A 22,074-nucleotide genomic window follows, 5' to 3' on the forward strand; every position below is an offset into this window, starting at 1 on the left:
TGGTCAGTTTGGGTTGCCTTGCCAGGGGTAAGGGTGGCCATTTCGGGGGCGGGCCTCTTGGTACCTGGGGTTGGTTGAGAAGCAGGGACAGCCCTCAATCAGACAACTGATTGGCCTGGAGTGGCCAGTCTGTTCTCCACCCACCCCCCCACCACCCTACGTAAAGTGGGGCGGAGGCTGAGCATGGGTCGGGGAAGGCTTACCCCCCGCCACCATCCGGCTCGCTGGGGTGGCGTAAAATTCCGGCCAATGTTTCAAATCTTCAGCAGAATTGGCAAAAAAGTTAGAAATGTAACAGTCTTTGAGTAAGTGAAGGGGGTGGGCAGGTGGGGGAAGGACAAGAAAAAAGGACTGAGATAGGACAGGGGTACGGGGTAAGAGAGATTAAATGAAAGGTGTCGTGGAACAGAATGCAAATGGTGCTAAATAGCTGTGGGAAAGACAAAGCACGAGTCCAGAGAGAGCGCTAATGGCAGGGGAGAGACGGTGGCGTAGTGGTACACTACCCAGAGACCCAGTGTATTGCTCTGGGGATATGGGTTCAAATCCCACCAGCAGAAAGTGGAATTTGAATTCAGTTAATAAATCTGGAACCTAGTCTATATGATGGCCATGAAACCATTGTCCGATTACCTTACAGGTAAGGCAGATGAACTTAGAGCATGGATCATGGATTGTGATATTATAGCTATTAGGGAAACATGGTTGATGGATGGGCAGGACCGGGGTACCGATGCTTCCAGCATGACAGAGGTGGAGGTAAGAGAGGAAGGGGAGTTGCACTATTGATTAGGGAGGACATCACAGCAGTACTTAGGATATCCCGGGGGAATGTCCAGCGAGGCCATATGGGTAGAATAAAAATAAGAAAGGGTGATCACTTTGATGGGATTATACTATAGGCCCCCCCAATAGTCAGAGGGAATTGGAGGAGCATAGGTGTAGGGAAATCACAGATAGGTGTAGGAATTATAGGGTTGTAATAGTAGTTGATTTTAACTTCCCTAATATTGACTGGGACTGCTTTAGTGCTAAGGGATCAGATGGGGAAGAATTTGTTAAGTGTGTTTTCTGAAGCAGTATGTGGATGGCCCAACGAGAGAAGGGGCTACACTCGACCTCCTCTTAGGAAATGAGGATGGGCAGGTGGTTGATGTGTCAGTGGGGGCGCATTTTGGAACCAGTGACCATAACTCTATTAGCTTCAAGATAGTTATGGAAAAGGATAGGACTGGTCCTCAGGTTGAAGTCCTAAATTGGGGGAAGGCTAATTTCGATGGCATCAGACAGGAACTCTCAAAAGTTGAATGTCTTTCTTTTAAGTAGCAAATTAACTTACCAGTTGCTGTTTGGGTTGGAGAAGGTGAGTTTTAGACCAGCTTTAAACAGAGTTCACTCAGTCTCTGCTTGTAGCTGCACCTTGTTAATTAGATAATTGGCTTAAACCAGTTTTCAGGGGCTAGAATCAGACAGTATAAAAGTGGGCCATCTTACAGTGCTGACTTGGGTAGCATTAGAGGGCTAAAGTGGAAGTTTTGTGACTGAGGGAGTTCAGTGAGGACAGAGCGAGGAGCTCCTTTCATTTCCTAACTGTCCTCAAAGAGCGTGAGGGGAGCCGAGTTTCCACAGAGCTCCAAATACCTGGTGGGTATTTTTCAAACTCGATTGAATTGCAAGTCATTGTTTTAGCAAGACTTAGTTGATTTTCTTTTATTATAATAGTCTTCTAAAGTTTTAAATTTAAACGGTTTAGTCATGGCAGGAGAGCCTAAAGCCGTGGTTTGCTCCTCTTGCTGCATGTGGGAATCCGGGAACATTTCTAGTCCCCGGGACCAGTATGTGTGTAGGAAGTGTGTCCAGCTGCACCTCCTGGAAGCTCGGGTTTCAGAGCTGGAACGGCGGCTGGAAACACTGTGGAGCATCCGTGAGTCTGAGAGCATTGTGGATAGCACGTATAGAGAGGTGGTCACACCGCAGCTGAAGGGACTTGAGGAAGGAAGGGAATGGGTGACCACCAGGCAGTCCAAGAGAATCAGGCAGGTAGTTCAGGAGTCCCCTGGGGTCCCGCTTACAAATCGGTATTCCATTTTGGAGGCTGATGAGGCTGGTTCCTCCAGGGAGTGCAGACAGAGCCAAGCTTCTGGCACCGCAAGCAGCCTGTCTGAACAGGAAGGGGGAAAGAGAGGAAGAGCAATAGTAATAGGGGATTCTATAGTCAGAGGAACAGATAGGCGCTACTGTGGCCATCAACGTGACTCCAGGATGGTGTATTGCCTCCCTGGTGCCAGGGTCCGGGATGTCACTGAACGGCTGCAGGGCATCCTGAAGGGGGAGGGTGATAAGGCAGAGGTCATGATACATGTTGGTACCAATGCCATAGGTAGAAAGAGGGATGAGGTCTTGCATTAAGAATTCAGGGAGTTAGGCAGTAGACTAAAAACCAGGACCTCTCGGGTTGTAATCTCTGGATTACTCCCAGTGCCACGTGCTAGCGAGTATAGAAATAGGAGAATAGCACCGATGAATGCGTGGCTTAAGAGTTGGTGCAGGAGGGAGGGTTTTAGATTCTGGACCACTGGGACCGTTTCTGGGGAAAGCGGGACGGTCTACATCTGAACAGAGGGTGACTAACATCCTTGCTGGCGGGTTTGCTAGTGCTGTTGGGAGGAGTTTAAACTAATTTGGCAGGGGGAGGGGACGCAGACTCCTAGCAGAATAGGGACACAGCTAAACACAGGAAAGCAAACAAGTCAGAGGGAATACTTTAATGCCAAGAGTATTACAGGTAAAACAGATGAATTAAGGGCAATGATTGACACATGGAATTGTGATATAGTAGCCATCACAGAGACATGGTTGAGGGAGGGGCAGGATTGGCAGCTCAATATCCTTGGATATAGAATCTTCAGGCGAGACAGAGGAGGGGGTAAAAGAGAAGGGGGCATTACAATATTAGTTAAGGAGTCAGTTACTGCAGTAAGGAGAGATGATTTCTTGGAGGGGGCATCAAATGAAGCTTTATGGGTAGAGTTTAGGAATGAAAAAGGGACAGCCACATTGCTAGGTGTTTATTATAGACCCCCAGATAGTCAGCGGGAAATTGAGGAGCAAATATGTGCGCAATTCACAGAGATGTGTAAAAATAATAATAGGGTAATTATATTAGGTGATTTCAACTTTCCCAACATTAATTGGGATAGTCATCGTGTTAAGGGCTTAGATGGAGTGGAGTTCTTAAAATGTATACAGGAGATCTTTTTAGCTCAATATGTAGAGGATCCAACAAGGGAGGATGCAGTGCTGGACCTAATTCTGGGGAATGAAGCCGGACAGGTGGTTGATGCAAATCAACGTTATGGAGAAAGAAATAGACAAGTTGTAAAAAATGGTTTTGGATTGGGAGAGAGCAAATTTTAGTAAAATAAGGCAGGATCTGGCCAAGGTAGACTGGAATGAGTTACTTTTTGGGAAATCAACAGAAGAGCAGTGGGAGGCATTCAAAAAGGAAATGGGGAGGGTACAGGCCCAACATGTTCCCTCTCGGGTAATAGGTAGGAGCAACAAGCCCAGAGAACCATGGATGACCAGAAACATTCAGGGTACGATGAGTAAGAAAAGAGAGGCTTTTAGCAAATCAATGGAAGCATTAGTGGAGTACAGAAAGTGTAGGATGGAGCTTAAGAAAGCAATTAGGAGAGCAAAGAGGGGATGAGAAAGCTCTGGCTGGTAAAAGTAGGGAAAATACCAAGATATTCTATAAGTATATCAATGGGAAGAGGATAACCAGGGAAAGAGTAAGACCCATTAGGGACCAAGGGGGAAATCTGTGGGTGGAGCCAGAGGACATTGGTAGGGTGTTGAATGAATACTTCACATCTGTCTTCACCCAAGAGAATGAGGAAGTAGATATGGAACTCAGAGAGAGAGACTGTGAGATTCTTGAGCAAATTGTCATAGGGAGTGACAAGGTATTGGAGGATTTGGCAGGCTTAAAAGTGGACAAATCTCCAGGTCCGGACGATTTGTGTCCCAGGATGCTGTGGGAGGCGAGGGTGGAGATTGCAGGGGCTCTGACCCTAATTTTTAATTCCTCTCTGGCCACAGGGAGGTGCCAGAGGACTGGAGAACAGCTAATGTGGTCCCACTATATAAGAAAGGTTGTAGAGATAAGCCAGGGAACTATAGACCAGTGAGTCTCACATCAGTGGTAGGGAAACTATTGGAGAAAATTCTGAAGGAGAGAATCTATCTCCACTTGGAGAGGCAAAATTTGATTAGGAATAGTCAGCATGGCTTTGTCAGAGGGAGGTCATGCCTAACAAATTTGATTGAATTTTTTGAGCATGTGACCAGGTGTGTAGATGAGGGTAGTGCAGTTGATGTAGTTTACATGGATTTCAGCAAACCCTTTGACAAGGCTCCACATGGGAGACTTATCAAGAAAGCAAATGCACATGGGATACAAGGTAACTTGATAAAGGTGGATTCAAAATTGGCTCAGCTGTAGGAGACAGGGAGTGATGACAGACGGCTGTTTTAGTGATTGGAAGCCAGTGTCCAGTGGCGTACCACAGGGATCTGTGCTGGGTCCCCTATTGTTTGTCATTTATATAAATGACATAGATGACTATGTGGGGGGTAGGATCAGTAAGTTTGCGGATGACACAAAGATTGGCCGAGTGGTTAACAGTGAGGTTGAGTGTCTTGGGTTACAGGAAGATATAGACGGGATGGTCAAATGGGCAGAAAAGTGGCAGATGGAATTTAACCCTGAAAAGTGTGAGGTGATTCACTTTGGAAGAAGTAATGTGACACGGAAGTATTCAATGAATGGCCTGACACTGGGAAGTTCCGAGGAACAAAGGGACCTTGGCGTGTTTGTCCATAGATCTCTGAAGGCAGAAGGGCAGGGTAATAGAGTGGTGAAAAAGGCATATGGGACACTTGCCTTTATCAATCGAGGCATAGATTACAAAATCAGGGAGGTCAAGCTGGAGTTGTACAGAACTTTGGTAAGGCCACAGCTGGAGTACTGTGTGCAATTCTGGTCGCCACATTATAGGAAGGATGTGATTGCACTGGAGGGGGTGCAGAGGCGATTCACCAGGATGTTGCCTGGGATGGAACATTTAAGCTATGAAGAGAGGTTGGATAAGCTTGGATTGTTTTCGCTGGAGCAGAGAAGACTGAGGGGTGACCTGATCGAGGTGTACAAGATTATGAGGGGCATGGACAGGGTGGATAGGGGGCAGCTGTTCCACCTATTGAAGGGTCAGTTACGAGGGGACACAAGCTTAAAGGTGAGGAGCAGGAGGTTTAAGGGGGATTTGAGGAAGAACTTTTTTACCCAGAGGGTGGTGACGGTCTGGAATGCCCTGCCTGGGAGGGTGGTAAAGGCGGGTTGCCTCACATCCTTTAAAAAGTACCTGGATGAGCACTTGGCACGTCATAACATTCATGGCTATGGGCCAACTGCTGGAAAATGGGATTAGGTAGACAGGTCAGGTGTCTTTAATGCATCGGTGCAGACTCGATGGGCCGAATGGCCTCTTCTGCGCTGTATTATTCTGATTCTGGGAGAGGCTGTTTACTGGTAAAGGGACGTCTGGCAAGTGGGAGGCCTTTAAAAGTGAGATCGGGAGTTCAGGGCCGGCATGTTCCTGTTAGATTGAAGGGCAAGGCTGGCAAATTTAGGGAACCTTGCTTGACGAGGGATATTGAGGGTCTGGTCAGGACAAAGAATGAGGCATGTGTCAGGTATAGACAGCTGGGATCAAGCGAGTCCCTCGAGGAGTATAAGGGATGTAGGACTACACTTAAGAAGGAAATTAGGAGGGCGAAAAGGGGCCATGAGATTTCCCTGGCAGATAAGATAAAGGAGAATCCTAAAAGATTCTATAAGTATATTAAGAGTAAAAGGGTAGCTAGGGAGAGAGTAGGTCCCCTTAAGGACCAGTGTGGCAATCTATGTGTGGAGCCACAGGAATTGGGCGAGGTTTTAAATGAATGTTTCTCGTCTGTATTTACCATGGAGAAGGTCATGGAAGCTAGTGAGTTCAAGGAAGGGAACAGCGATATCCTGGAGCTTATCAACATTACAAAGGAGGAGGTGTTGGAGGTTTTGAAGCGCATTAAGGTGGATAAATCCCCAGGGCCTGACCAGGTGTATCCTAGGATGCTATGGGAAGCAAGGGAGGAGATTGCTGGGGCCCTGGCAGAGATTGTTGTATCATCGTTAGCCACGGGTAAGGTACTGGAAGACTGGAGGATAACTAATGTTATGTCTTTATTTAAGAAGGGCAGCAGGGATCCAGGGTGAGCTAGCCAATTGGACACAGAATTGGCTTGGTGATGGGAGGCAGAGGATGGTAGTGGAGGGTTGTTTTTCAGATTGGAGGCCGGTGACCAGTGGTGTGCCTCAGGGATCGGTGCTGGGCCCTCTGTTGTTTGTCATATATATTAATGACTTGGATGTGAATGTAAGGGGCATGATTAGTAAGTTTGCAGATGACACCAAAATTGGTGGTATAGTGGACAGTGAAGAAGGTTGTCTAAGGTTACAACAGGATATAGATAAACTGGGAAAGTGGGCAAGGGAGTTACAAATGGAATTTAATGCAGACAAGTGTGAAGTGATGCATTTTGGGAAGTTAAACCAGGGCAGGACATATACAGTGAATGGCAGGGCACTGGGGAGTGTTGTTGAGCAGAGAGACCTTGGGGTGCAAGTACATAGTTCCCTGAAAGTGGTAACACAGGTAGACAGGGTGGTGAAGAAGGCGTATGGCATGCTTGCCTTCATCGGCCGAGGCATTGAGTACAAGAGTTGGGACGTCATGTTACAGTTGTACATAACGTTGGTTAGGCCGCACTTGGAGTACTGTGTGTAGTTCTGGTCGCTGCACTACAGGAAAGATGTGATTAAGCTAGAGAGGGTGCAGAAAAGATTCACAAGGATGTTGCCTGGTTTGGAGGGCTTGAGTTATAGAGATTGGATAGGCTGGGTCTGTTTTCCCTGGAGCGAAGGAGGCTGAGAGGGGACATGATAGAGGTCTATAAAATTATGAGAGGCATAGATAGGGTAGATAAAAAGAGTCTGTTTCCCATGGTAGGGATGACCAAAACTAGAGGGCATCGATTTAAGGTGAGAGGGAGGAGGTTTAAAGGGGATCAAAGGGGTAAATTTTTCACACAAAGAATAGTGGGTATCTGGAATGAGCTGCCAGAGGAGGTGGTGGAGGCAGGAACAGTAGCAACATTTAAGAGGCATCTGGACAGGTACTTGAATGAGCAAGGCATAGAGGGATATGGAATTAATGCAGGCAGGTGGGATTAGTATAGATAGGCATTATGGTCGGCATGGACGCAGTGGGCCGAAGGGCCTGTTTCTATGCTGTATGACTCTATGATTGTTGTAAAAACCCATCTGATTCACTAATGCCCTTTAGGGAAGGAAATTTGCTGTCCTTACCCGGTCTGGCCTACATGTGATTCCAGACCCACAGCAATGTGGTTGTCTATTAAATGCCCTATGAAATGGTCTAGCAAGCCACTCAGCAGTTGTATCTAACCGCTACGAAGTCAATAAAGAATGAAACTGGACGGACCACCCGTCATCGACCTAGGTACCGGAAATGACAACAGCAAACCCAGCCCTGTTGACCCTGCAAAATTCTCTTTACTAACATATGGGGGCTTGTGCCAAAGTTAGGAGAACTGTCTCACAGACTAGTCATACTCACGGAATCATACCTTGCAGACACCGCCATCACAATCCCCAGTTATGTCCTGTCCTACCAGCTGGACAGACCCAGCAGAGGTGGCGGTACAGTGGTATACAGTCAGGAGGGAGTCGCCCTCAACATCGACTCTGAAGTCTCACGGCATCAGATCAAACATGGGCAAGGAAGCTTCCTGCTGATTACCACCTACCGCCTTCCCTCAGCTGATGAATCAGTACTCCTCCATGTTGAACACCACTTGGAGGAAGCACTGAGGGTTAGGGTTAGCTCGGTAGCACCACGACTGACCGAGTTGGCCGAATCTTAAAGGACATAGCTGCTACACTGGGTCTGCGGCAGGTGGTGAGGGAACCAACAAGAGGGAAAAACATACTTGACCTCTTCCTCACCAATCTGCCTGCTGCAGATGCATCAGTCCATGACAGTATTGGTAGGAGTGACCACCACGTTGTTCTTGTGGAGACGCCTTCACATTGAGGATACCCTCCATCGTGTTGTGTGCACTACCACCGTGCTAAATGGGATAGATTTCGAACAGATCTAGCAATGTAAAGCTGGGTATCCATGAGGCGCTGTGGGCCATCAGCAGCAGAACTGGACTCAGCCACAATCTGTAACCTCATGGCCCGGCATATCCCATGCTCTACCATTACCATCAAGCTGGGAGACAAACCCTGGTTCAATGAAGAGTGCAGGGGGGCATGCCAGAAGCAGCACCAGGAATACCTCAAAATGAGGGGTCAACCTGGTGAACCTACAAGCCAGGACTACTTGCGTGCCAAACTGTGTAAACAGCATGCAATAGACAGAGCTAAGCGATCCCATAACCAATGGATCAGATGTAAGCTCTGCAGTCCTGCCACATCCAGCCGTGAATGGTGGTGGACAATTAAACAACTAACTGGAGGAGGTGGCTCCACAAATATCCCCATCCTCAATGATGAGAGAGCCCAGCACATCAGTGCAAAAGATAAGGCAGAAGCATTTGCAACAATCTTCAGTCAGAAGTGCCAAGTTGATGATCCATCTCGGCCTCCTCCTGAAGTCCCCAACATCACAGATGCCAGTCGTCAGCCAATTCAATTCACTCCGCCCGATAGCAAGAAACGACTGAAGGCTATTGGCCCTGACAACATTCCAGCAATAGGACCTGTGCTCCAGAACTTGCCGAACTCCTGTTCCAGTCGAGCTACAACACTGGCACCTACCCGGCAATGTGGAAAATTGCCTAGTTATGTCCTGTACACAAAAAGCAAGACAAGTCCAATCCAGCCAATTACCACTCAGTTTGGATTCCGCCAGGGCCACTCAGCTCCTGACCTCATTACAGCCTTGGTTCAAACATGGACAAAAGAGCTGAACTCAAGAGATGAGCTGAGAGTAACTGCCCTTGACATCAAGGCAGCATTTGACCGAGTATGACATTAAGGAACCCTAGCAAAACTGATGTCAATGGGAATCAGGGGGAAAACTCTCTGCTGGCTGGAGTTATACCTAGTGCAAAGGAAGATGGTTGTGGTTGTTGGAGGTCAATCATCTGAGCTCCAGGACATCACTGCAGGAGTTCCTCAGGGTAGTGTCCTAGGCCCAACCATCTTCAGCTGCTTCATCAATGACCTTCCTTCAATCATAAGGTCAGAAGTGGGGATGCTTGCTGATGATTGCACAATGTTCAGCATCATTCGCGACTCCTCAGATACTGAAGCAGTCTGTGTAGAAATGCAGCAAGACCTGGACAATATCCAGGCTTGGGCTGATAGGTGGCAAGTAATATTCGTGCCACACACGTGCTAGGCAATGACCATCTCCCCTTGATATTCAAAGGCATTACCATCACTGAATCCCCCATAATCAACATCCTAGGGGCTACCATTGACCAGAAACTGAACTGGAGTAGCCATATAAATACCATGGCTACAAGAGCAGGTCAGAGGCTAGAAATCCTGCGGTGAGTAACTCACCTCCTGACTCCCCAAAGCCTGTCCACCATCTACAAGGCACAAGTCAGGAGTCTGATGGAATACTCTCCACTTGCCTGGATGGGTGCAGCTCCAACAACACTCAGGAAGCTCGACACCATCCAGGACAAAGCAGCCCGCTTGATTGGTACCCCATCCTCAAACATTCACTCCCCCCACAACTGATGCACAGTGGCAGCAGTGTGTACCATCTACAAAATGCACTGCAGCAATGCACCACCAAGGCTCCTTCGACAGCACCTTCCAAACCCGCGACCTCTACCATCTAGAAGGACAAGGGCAGCAAATCGTTGGGAACATCACCACCTGCAAGTTCCCCTCCAAATCACACACCATCCTGACTTGGAACTATATCGCCGTTCCTTCACTGTCGCTGGGTCAAAATCCTGGAACTCCCTTCCTAACAGCACTGTGGGTGTACCTACCCCAAATGGACTGCAGCGGTTCAAGAAGGCAGCTCACCACCACCTACTCAAGGGCAATTAGGGATGGCCAATAAATGCTGGCCTGGCCAGTGATGCCCACATTCCATGAAAGAATTTTTTAAAAAAAGAATAATGAACAACTCTGTACGAAAGCAAAAACATGAAAAATAAGTTCGAGACTAGCACACGGTTAAAAAATATATAAAAAATAAAACCAATAAACAAAAAGTAATGGGGCTCAAAGTCTGAAATTATTGAACTCAATATTGAGTCCAGAAGGCTGTAGTGTGCCTAATCGGTAGATGAGATGCTGTTCCTCGAGCTTGCATTGATGTTCACTGGAACACTGCAGCAATCCCAGGACAGAGATGTGAGCATGAGAGCAGGGGGGAGTGTTGAAATGGCAAGCAACCGGAAGCTCTGGATCATGCTTGCAGACTGTGCAGAGGTGTTCTGAAAAGTGCTCACCCAATCTTTTTTGGTCTCCCCATTGTAAAGGAGACCACACTGTGAGCAGCGAATACAGTATACTAAATTGAAAGAAGTACAAGTAAATTGCTGCTTCACCTGGAAGGAATGTTTGGGGCCTTGGATGGTGAGGAGAGAGGAGGTAAAAAGGCAGGTATTACACCTCCTGCGATTGCATGGGAAGGTGCCGTGGGAAAGGGAAGAGATGTCAGGGGTGATGGAGGAGTGGACCAGGGTGTCGCGGAGGGACGATCCCTTCAGAATGCTGACAGGGGAGAGGAAGGGAAGATGTGCTTGGTGGTGGCATCACGCTGGAGGTGGCAGTAATGGCAGAGGATGATCCTTTCCGCCACCTCCAGCGTGATGGGACCCTTCCCTCCGGTGATGGGGATGGAATCAGCCAGGGATCCTGCTTCTGGCCTCTATCCTGCTAGAAAGTGTCTGTGAATGAATGTCAGGTGAGGACAGGATCAGGACCCCTAATGACCAAATAGCCTGCTGTCAGTTTGTCTGTCCTCAGACATAGAGAAGAACCATTTGGGGCCAGGCACTGAAGTGACTAGTTTCAGTTCAGCAAAGCTGAACCTTGGCAACTTTAGGAGAGAGGGAGAAAACTAGGTAGAAAAAGAGAGCAGATTTACCAGATTCCTAATAATTTGACTTATTTCATCTTTCTCCTCAGGCTGCAATATTGAAAATTCATGTTTCACGCTGGGAGTCTGTGCTGAAAGGACAGCCATTCACAAGGCTATCTCAGAAGGTTCCAAAAAATTCAAGGCAATAGCTATTTCTAGGTACTGACTATTCTGTGATATATCAGAAATTAACTTAAATAAATTGTGGCTTTACCCTTCTAACATGGCACAATAGACACTGTCAAAATCAAGACTTATCTCACTGTCTTGTACTCTAACTCAATCTCTCCTAGGACCTCAAATCTGAGACTCCTCATCTCCACTTCTACATAATACAGGATTTAAATTCAAGCTTGGCCTCAGCTAGTCAGTGCTTCCTGATTCAACTTCGCTATTCTCAAGCACACCTGAATCCACCACTTGGGACTTTTTGACCCTTCACCCTTGTCTTTCAGTTGCAGTCACACCAAGGGTCCAGTGCGGAAAATCTAGAACCAAAGGGGATTGGTAGGTCAGACAGTTTAGATTAAAGTACTTTACACACAGGGTGGGACTGCACAGGAAGCCGAACAGTGTGGGGAAGCAGCAAGGGAGAATTTGTAGAGATATCAGAGGGAGTGGGTGATTGAGTGTTTGGACCAGCCCATGGAGGCACTGCTTTCTTCAATCCCCTACTTTCCTCTGTTTCAGAACGGGCTGAGGTTGCAGACTTTGGGGTGCGGATGATCCATGGGAATTCAATACAATGGGATGGGGATGTAAGTTGGACCATGGGAACTCTGGATTAACCAGAAATGTATAGAATTCCAACCAGCCAATTGAGGAACTGTAGCATGGTGGTAATGTTACTGGACTAGTAATCCAGAGGCTGAGACTAATGCTCTGGAGACGAGTTCAAATCCCATCACGACAGCTGGGGAAATTTAAATGCAATTGATAAATCTGGAATAAATAAAGCTAGTCTCAGTAATGGTGACCATTAAACTACCTGACTGTCAAAAACCCATCTGGTTCAACAATGTCCTCTCGGGAAGGAAATCTACCATCCTTGCCTGGTCTGGTCTACGTGACTTCAGACCCACAGCAATGTGGGTGACTCTTAATTGCCCGCTGAAACGGCCTAGCATTTTCGCTACGGAAAAGTCAAATAAGAGTAAAATGGGATGGACCACCCAGCATCAACCTAGACACTGCAAACAAAAGAAGCATACCATGCCCAGTCAAACCTGAAAAGTCCTCCTCACTAACATCTCACAGGCTAGTCAAGCAACTTACAGAATCATACTTTATAGCCAATGGCCCAGACTCCACCATCATTATCCCTGGGTATGTCCTATTCCACCGGCAGGACAGACACCAAAGGCGGCAGCACAGTGGTCTACAGTAAGGAGGGAGTTGCCTTGGGAGTCCTCAACATTGCCTATTCGGCCTATCAAGTCCATGCGGCTCTCCGCGGAGCTATGCTGTAAGTCCCACTCCTCGGCTCAACCACAATCTAACCTCCTGGACGGCATATCCCTTATTCTACCATTACCATCAAGCCAGGGGACCAAGCCTGGTTCAAGGAGGAGTGTGGGTGAGCATGCCAGGAGCAGCACCAGGCATAACTAAAAATGAGATGCCAACCTAGTGAAGCTGCAACACAGGACTACATGCATGCTAAATAGCGGAAGTTAATATGTTATAGACAGAGCTAAGCGATTCCACAACCTACAGATCAGATCAAAGCTCTGCAGTCCTACTACATCCAGTCATGAATGGTGGTGGGCAATTGAACAACTAACCAGAGGGGGAAGCTCCACAAACATCTCCATCCTCAATGATGGGAGAAGCCCAGCATGTTAAAGAAAAAGGCAAGGCTGAAGCATTTACCTGGTCTTACCTGGAGACGGGAGCGGCAGCAGGCGGGCCTGGGAGGAATCGCATCCTGAGCGGGACCTGAAAAGCAGAGAGCGGGGCTCGAGGCCCTCACTTACCTGGAGACGGGAGCGGCGGCGGCTCCTCTCTCTCTCTTTCTCTGGCTCCGCGCACTGAGATTCAAAAGAGGAAAAAAAACTTAGTGACATCACAGGAAATCTGCAAGGTGATTGGTTGGGTAAGTAACAGCTGTTAGTGTATTTAAATAGCTTAAAAAAGGGGAAAGTTTTTTTTTGAAAAAAAACCCTCAAAACCTACCATATAAGTGATAAGGTAAGTTGTACTAAAGTGTGTTTTTTTAAATTAGTGTAATTTATTAAGGACTTTAGATTGTAGTGGGTAGTGTTTGGAGTAGAACAGGCCCCTACTGTAATTAGTATTTTTTGTTGGGAGTAACTAAGTAATCTAAAGGTAAGACATGGCAGGAGAGCTCGCACCCGTGATCTGCTCCTCCTGCGCTATGTGAGAAATCAGGGACACTTCCAGTGTCCTTGACGACCATGTGTGCAGGAAGTGTATCCATCTGCAGCTGCTAGCTACCTGCATTACGGAGCTGGAGCTGCGGGTGGATTCACTGTGAAGCATCCACAATGCTGAGGACGTCGTGGATAGCACATTTAGTGAGGTAGTCATGCCGCAGGTAACGGCTGCACAGGCAGTAAAAGGATAGGTGACCACCAGGCAGAGTAGTAGGCGCAGGCATGTAGTGCAGGAGTTTCCTGTGGCCATCCCCCTTTCAAACAGATATATCACTTTGAATACTGTTGGGGGGGATGGCCTCCCAGGGGAAAGCAGCAACAGCCAAGTTCATGGCACCACGGATGGCTCTGCTGCATAGCAGGGGAGAAAAAAGACTGGGAGAGCCATAGTGATAGGAGATTCAACTGTAAGGGGAACACACAGGCGTTTCTGTGGCCGCAAACGAGACTCCAGGATGGTATGGTGTTGGTGCTAAAGTTAGGGATGTCTCGGAGCAGCTGCAGGACATTCTGAAGCAGGAGGGTGAACAGCCAGTGGTCGTGGCACATGTCAGTACCAATGACATAGGTAGAAAAAGGGAAGAAGTTCTGCAAGATGAACTTAAGGAGTTAGGAGCTAAATTAAAAAGCAGGACCTCAAAGGTAGTAATTTCAGGATTACTTCCTGTGCCATGTGTTAGTGAGTATAGGAACAGGAGAATAGACCAGATGAACGCATGGCTGGAGAAATGGTGCAGGAGGGAGGGATTTAGATTCCTGGGACATCAGGACCAGTTCTGGGGAAGGTGAGACCTGTACATTTGGGACGGGTTACACCCAGGCAGGACCGGAACCAATGTCCTCACGGGCGTTTGCTAGTGCTGTTGGGGAAGATTTAAACTAGAATGGCAGGGGATGGGAACCTGAGCGGGGAGACTGAGGAGGAGGAAACAAGGATAGAAAAGAAAGACAGGAAACAAAAAGGCAAAAGTGGAAGGCACCGAAATCAAGGGCAAGAAACATATAGGGCCATAGTGCAAAATAATGCTAAGATGACTAAGAATGTTAAGTCAAGCCTAAAAGCATTGTGTCTCAATGCACAGAGTATTCGCAATAAGGTAGGCGAATTAACCGCACAAATAGATGTAAATGGATATGATATAGTTGCGATTGCAGAGACATGGCCGCAGAGTGACAAAGGATGGGAACTGAACATCCAAGGGTATTCAATATTTAGGAAGGACAGGCAAAAAAGGGAAAGGAGGTGGAGTAGCGTTGTTAGTAAAAGAGGAAATCAATACAATAGTGAGGAAGGATATTAGCTCAGAGAATCCTGATGTGGAATCTGTATGGGTGGAGCTAAGAAACTCCAAGGGCAGAAAACATTGGTGGGGGTTTGTATATAGACGCCTAAACAGCAGTGGTGATGTAGATGATGGCATTAAACAGGAAATTAAAGGCGCGTGCAACAAGGTTGCAACTGTAATTATGGGTGAGTTTAATCTACATATAGATTGGGCAAACCAAATTAGCAATAATACTGTGGAGGAGGAATTCCTGGAGTGCGAACATGATGGTTTTTTGGACCAATACGTTGAGGAACCAACTAGAGAACAGGCCATCCTAGACTGGGTATTGTGTAATGAGAAAGGATTAGTTAACAATCTTGTTGTGCGGGGTCCCTTGGGGAAGAGCGACCATAACATAACAGAATTCTCCATTAAGATGGAGAGTGAGAGAGTTGATTCCGAGACTAGGGTCCTGAATCTAAATAAAGGAAACTATGAAGGTATGAGGTGCGAGTTGACTATGATAGATTGGGGAACGTTATTTAAAGGGTTGACAGTGGAGAGGCAATGGCTAGCATTTAAAGAGCACATGGATGAATTACAACAATTGTTCATTCCTGTCTGGCGCAAAAATAAAACAGGAAGGGTGGCTCAACTGTGGCTTACAAAAGAAATTAGGGATAGTATTAGATCCAAGGAGGAGAAATATAAAATGGCCAGAACAAGCAGCAAACCTGAGGATTGGGAACAGGTTAGAATTCAGCAAAGGAGGACAAAGGGATTGATTAAGAAGGGGAAAATAGAGTATGAGAGTAAGCTTGCAGAGAACATAAAAACTGACTGTAAAAGCTTCTCTAGATATGTGAAGAGAAAAAGATTAGTCAAGACAAATGTGGGTCCCTTACAGTCAGAAACGGGGGAATTTATAATGGGGAACAAAGAAATGGCAGACCAATTAAATACATACTTTGGTTCTGTCTTCACAAAGGAGGAAAGAAATTACCTCCCAGAAATGTTGGGGAATATAGGGTCTAGTGAGAAGGAGGAACTGTATGAAATCAGTACTAGTAGGGAAATGGTGTTCGGGAAATTGATGGGATTGAAGGCCGATAGATCCCCAGGGCCTGATAATCTATATCCCAGAGTACTTAAGGCAGTGGCCCTGGAAATCGTAGATACATTGCTGGTCATTTTCAAAATTCTATAGACTTTGAAACAGTTCCAATGGATTAGAGGGTAGCTAATGTAACCCCACTATTTAAAAATGGAGGTAGAGAGAAAACAGGGAATTATAGACCAATTAGCCTGACATTAGTAGTGAGGAAATGCTAGAGTCTATTATAAAAGATGTCATAGCAGAGCACTTGGAAAACAATGACAGGATCGGACAAAGCCAACCTGGATTTAGGAAAGGGAAATCTTGCTTGTCAAATCTACTGGAATTTATTGAGGATGTAACTAGTAGAATAGATAAGGGAGAACCAGTGGATGTGGTTATTTGGACTTTCAGAAAGCTTTCGATAAGGTCCCACATAAAAGATTAGTGTGCAAAATTAAAGCTCATGGGATTGGGGAACTGGTTGGCAGACAGGAAACAAAGAGTAGGAGTAAACAGGTCTTTTTCCGAGTGGCAGGCAGTGACTAGTGGGGTACCGCAGGGATCAGTGCTAGGACCCCAGCTATTCACAATATATATTAATGATATAGATGAGGGAATTAAATGTAATATATCCAGGTTTGAAGATGACACAAAGCTGTGAGGAGGATGCAGAGAAATGTGGGTGTACCCACACCAGATGGACTGCAGCGGTTCAAGAAGGCAGCTCACCACCACCTTCTCAAGGGCAATTAAGGATGGGCAATAAATGCTGGCCTAGCCAGCGACGCCCACATCCCATGGAAAAATACAAAAAAACAGTTCTGGTTGTGAATAGAGACAAGGCATTGAGTTGGGAAGTCATCTCTCTGACTGAAGTCCCTGTTAAATGTCGCACTCAGGCACAATGCTTCTAATAAAGTAAGATGGCCAGGCTTTTATCAATTCAATGTTAAACACATTCTGCTCTCTTGCAGCAATAAATCTGACAAGTTCATTGTTCCATGTGGTGCATGCAGGCAAGTCATGAGAGAGGTGAGGCCTCCTTTTCAATCTTTCCTTATGGTCATTTAATCCACTGGATAATTTAAGTTCAAGCCAGTGGTTCCGTGTAAAGATGCAGAGAGTCAGAGGGCTGGCTGTGATCAGTCTGGGGTTCGGGGTACGGGAGTGTGATCTGTCTGGGGTTCGGGGTGCGGGAGTGTGATCAGTCTGGGGTTCGGGGTACGGCAGTGCGATCAGTCTGGGGTTCGGGAGTGTGATCAGTCTGGGGCTCGGGGTACGGGAGTGCGATCAGTCTGGGGATAGGGGTACGGGAGTGATCATTCTGGGGTTCGGGGTACGGGAGTGCGATCTGTCTGGGGTTCGGGAGTGTGATCAGTCTGGGTCTGGGGTTCGGGGTACGGGTGTGTGATCAGTCTGGGGTTCGGGGTTCGGGAGTGTGATCAGTCTGGGGTTCGGGGTTCGGGAGTGTGATCAGTCTGGGTCTGGGGTTCGGGGTACGGGTGTGTGATCAGTCTGGGGTTCGGGGTTCGGGAGTGTGATCAGTCTGGGTCTGGGGTTCGGGGTTCGGGAGTGTGATCAGTCTGGGGTTCGGGGTTCGGGAGTGTGATCAGTCTGGGTCTGGGGTTCGGGGTACGGGTGTGTGATCTGTCTGGGGTTCGTGGTTCGGGAGTGTGATCAGTCTGGGTCTGGGGTTCGGGGTTCGGGAGTGTGATCAGTCTGGGTCTGGGGTTCGGGGTATGGGTGTGTGATCAGTCTGGGGTTCGGGGTACGGGAGTGCGATCAGTCTGGGGTTCGGGGTACGGGAGTGTGATCTATCTGGGGTTCGTTGTTCGGGAGTGTGATCAGTCTGGGTCTGGGGTTCGGGGTTCGGGAGTGTGATCAGTCTGGGTCTGGGGTTCGGGGTACGGGTGTGTGATCAGTCTGGGGTTCAGGATACATGCATGTGATCAGTCTGGGGTTAGGGGTACGGGACTGTGATCAGTTCGGGTGTGTGATCAGTCTGGGGATCGGGGTTCGGGCTTGTGATCAGTCTGGGGATCGAGGTACGTGCATGTGATCAATCTGGGGTTCGGGACTGTGATCAGTCTGGGGTTCGGGGTTCAGGGGTGTGATCAGCCTCGGGTTAGTGGTACAGGAGTGTGATCATCTGGGGTTAGGGGTACGGGAGTGATCATTCTGGGGTCCGGTAGTGTGATCAGTCTGCAGTTAGGTGTACGGGACTGTGATCAGTTCGGGTGTGTGATCAGTCTGCGTGCGGTTAGGGGATCGGTAGTGTGATCAGTCTGGGGTTCGGGGTACAGGAGTGTGATCAGTTCGGGGTTCAGTAGTGTGATCAGTCTGGGGTTCGGGGTACAGGAGTGTGATCAGTTCGGGGTTCAGTAGTGTGATCAGTCTGTAGTTCAGGAGTGTGATCAGTCTGGGGTTTGGGGTTCGGTAGTGTGATCAGTCTGGGTTCGGTAGTGTGATCAGTCTGGGGTTCGGGGTTCGGTAGTGTGATCAGTCTGGGGTTTGGGGTTCAGTAGTGTGATCAGTTCGGGGTTCGGTAGTGTGATCAGTTCGGGGTTCGGTAGTGTGATCAGTCTGGGTTCGGGGTTCGGTAGTGTGATCAGTCTGGGGTTCGGTAGTGTGATCAGTCTGGGGTTCGGTAGTGTGATCAGTCTGGGGTTCGGGGGTGTGATCAGTTCGGGGTACGGGAGTGTGATCAGTCTGGGGCTAGGGGTACGGGACTGTGATCAGTTCGGGTGTGTTATCAGTCTGGGGATCGGGCCTGTGATCAGTCTGGGGATCGGGGTTCGGGCGTGTGATCAGTCTGGGGTTCGGGGTACGGGAGTGTGATCAGTCTGGGGTTTGGGGTACGGGAGTGTGATCAGTCTGGGGTTCGGGGTACGGGAGTGTGATCAGTCTGGGGTTCGGGGTACGGGAGTGTGATCAGTCTGCGGTTCGGGGTACAGGAGTGTGATCAGTCTGGGGATCGGGGTTCGGGCGTGTGATCAGTTCGGGGTACGGGAGTGTGATCAGTCTGGGGTTTGGGGTACGGGAGTGTGATCAGTCTGGGGTTTGGGGTACGGGAGTGTGATCAGTCTGGGGTTTGGGGTACGGGAGTGTGATCAGTCTGGGGTTTGGGGTACGGGAGTGTGATCAGTCTGGGGTTCGGGGTACGGGAGTGTGATCAGTCTGGGGTTCGGGGTTCGGGCGTGTGATCACTCTGGGGTTTGGGGTACGGGAGTGTGATCAGTCTGGGGTTCGGGGTACGGGACTGTGATCAGTTCGGGTGTGTTATCAGTCTGCGGTTCGGGGTACAGGAGTGTGATCAGTCTGGGGTTTGGGGTACGGGAGTGTGATCAGTCTGGGGATCGGGGTTCGGGCGTGTGATCAGTCTGGGGATCGGGGTTTGGTAGTGTGATCAGTCTGGGGTTAGAGGTACGGGAGTGTGATCAGTCTGGGGATCGGGGTTTGGTAGTGTGATCAGTCTGGGGTTAGAGGTACGGGAGTGTGATCAGTCTGGGGATCGGGGTTTGGTAGTGTGATCAGTCTGGGGTTTGGGGTACGGGCGTGTGATCAGTCTGGGGATCGGGGTTTGGTAGTGTGATCAGTCTGGGGTTAGAGGTACGGGAGTGTGATCAGTCTGGGGTTTGGGGTTCGGGCGTGTGATCAGTTCGGGGTTCGGTAGTGTGATCAGTTCGGGGTTCGGTAGTGTGATCAGTCTGGGGTTTGGGGTACGGGCGTGTGATCAGTCTGGGGATCGGTAGTGTGATCAGTTCGGGGTTCGGTAGTGTGATCAGTCTGGGGTTTGGGGTTCGGGCGTGTGATCAGTTCGGGGTTTGGTAGTGTGATCAGTCTGGGGTTTGGGGTACGGGCGTGTGATCAGTCTGGGGATCGGGGTTTGGTAGTGTGATCAGTCTGCGGTTAGAGGTACGGGAGTGTGATCAGTCTGGGGTTCGGTAGTGTGATCAGTCTGGGGTTAGGGGTACGGGAGTGTGATCAGTCTGGGGTTAGGGGTATGGAACTGTCATCGGTCTGGGGTTTGGGGTACGGGCGTGTGATCAGTTTGGGGTACGGGCGTGTGATCAGTCTGGGGTTAGGGGTACGGGAGTGTGAGCAGTCTGGGGCTAGGGGTACGGGACTGTGATCAGTCTGGGGTTAGGGGTACGGGACTGTCATCGGTCTGGGGTTTGGGGTACGGGACTGTCATCGGTCTGGGGTTTGGGGTACGGGCGTGTGATCAGTCTGGGGTTAGGGGTATGGGAGTGTGATCAGTCTGGGGTTAGGGGTACGGGACTGTCATCGGTCTGGGGTTTGGGGTACGGGACTGTCATCGGTCTGGGGTTTGGGGTACAGGACTGTCATCGGTTTGGGGTACGGGACTGTCATCGGTCTGGGGTTTGGGGTACAGGACTGTCATCGGTCTGGGGTTTGGGGTACGGGACTGTCATCGGTCTGGGGTTTGGGGTACGGGACTGTCATCGGTCTGGGGTACGGGCGTGTGATCAGTCTGGGGTTAGGGGTACGGGAGTGTGATCAGTCTGGGGTTAGGGGTGCGGGACTGTCATCGGTCTGGGGTTTGGGGTATGGGACTGTCATTGGTCTGGGGTTTGGGGTACAGGACTGTCATCGGTCTGGGGTTTGGGGTATGGGACTGTCATCGGTCTGGGGTTTGGGGTACGGGACTGTCATCGGTCTGGGGTTTGGGGTACGGGCGTGTGATCAGTCTGGGGTTAGGGGTACGGGAGTGTGAGCAGATTGGGGTTCGGTGATGCTGTTTGTGAGGGATGAATTTAGAGCTGTTTGAGAATTACCGGAATTAATCTTTCTTCCCTCATTCTCTCTTGCTGTAGTTTGGAACTAAGTGGGAAGTCCACTTGACAAAACCAGATAAGTCCTACAAGACTATGACTGTTGAAGAACTCTTGCCGATGTCCTTTGGACCCGAGGACTTGCCAGCCAAATAATGGACAATGCGTCAAGTGGTTTTTTGTGGAATCGTTCAGGGCAGGAACCTTTGCCTGATGTTGATAAGGAATCTTTAGATTTTAGTCTTTACATCATTTGTAATTTTCGACTGCATTCAAATTCCTGCTTAAAATTCTCCAGGAAATCGTGGCATGTTTCTGTCTGATACTTGACATGAGAATTGTGGAAGGAAGGGAGGAGGCCACGGGAGGGAATGGGGGGAGGTGGGTGGGAAGGGGAGGGGTGAGGGAGTGCGGAGGGGAGGGAGGGGGAGGAGGGAGGGAGAAGGGAGTGCGGAGGGGAGGGAGGGGGAGAAGGGAGTGCGGAGGGGAGGGAGGGGGAGAAGGGAGTGCGGGGAGGAAGGGGGAGAGAGAGGAGGGGGTTAATTCGGGGTTTGCAGCCAAATGGCCTCAGGCGAAAACGCTCACCCTGAATGTTTCTGCAAATACCAGAGCATAATTTAAAAAATTCTCCGCTTTGCCGCTGAAGAAGTGGCGGAGGCTGCAGCCTGAGCTAGGCCCCAATCCCGACCCTGCCCCTGCCCCAATCCCGACCCTGATCCCGGCCCTGCCCCGGCCCCGATCCCGACCCCAATCCCGACCCCAATCCCGACCCTGCCCCGGCCACAATCCCGGCCCCAATCCCGACCCCGATCCCGACCCCAATCCCGACCCCGATCCCGCCCCTGATCCCGCCCCTGATCCCGGCCCCGATCCCGACCCCGATCCCGCCCCCGATCCCGGCCCCGATCCCGGCCCCAATCCCGACCCCGATCCCGCCCCTGCCCCGGCCCCAATCCCGACCCTGATCCCGGCCCCGATCCAGTTCCTAAGAACTGCCCCAACCTCCCAACCACTTGGTGGCCCAGGGTGGTGCCACTGCACCTCCTCCCACTCCCCCTATACCTCCTACAGACACCGCTTAGTCGGTTCCGGAGGCTGTGATTTTCATGCCTCTGGCAGGGAGGGGAGTGCCCATCCGATTGGAAGGAAGGCGCGGGGATAAACTAAACACCATGAGCCGCGTCCCCTGGACACCATGGCACAACCTGAGTCTGAGCTCAGCCCAAGGCCTGCTCCCGGGGAATCCACCTGCCCCAGAGCTGGGCT

General features: G+C 49.3%; 1 protein-coding gene and 1 long non-coding RNA gene across 2 annotated transcripts in view; both read left to right on the forward strand.

The window, feature by feature from the left end:
- LOC137353506 (uncharacterized) overlaps positions 1-22,074 on the forward strand; it is a 691,250-nt gene that overhangs the window by 605,985 nt on the left and 63,191 nt on the right. The gene's annotated exons all lie outside the window — the stretch shown is intronic.
- LOC137353309 (cytidine deaminase-like) lies at positions 607-21,115 on the forward strand. Its single transcript, XM_068019439.1, has 5 exons — positions 607-759; positions 1,754-1,835; positions 11,288-11,408; positions 16,987-17,044; positions 20,851-21,115. Exons 1-5 carry the CDS (start codon positions 607-609, stop codon positions 20,962-20,964), a joined length of 528 nt encoding a protein of 175 aa, XP_067875540.1. The 3' UTR covers positions 20,965-21,115.

Source organism: Heterodontus francisci, chromosome 41 (assembly GCF_036365525.1).
Source record: "Heterodontus francisci isolate sHetFra1 chromosome 41, sHetFra1.hap1, whole genome shotgun sequence".
Taxonomy (NCBI): Eukaryota; Metazoa; Chordata; class Chondrichthyes; order Heterodontiformes; family Heterodontidae; genus Heterodontus; species Heterodontus francisci.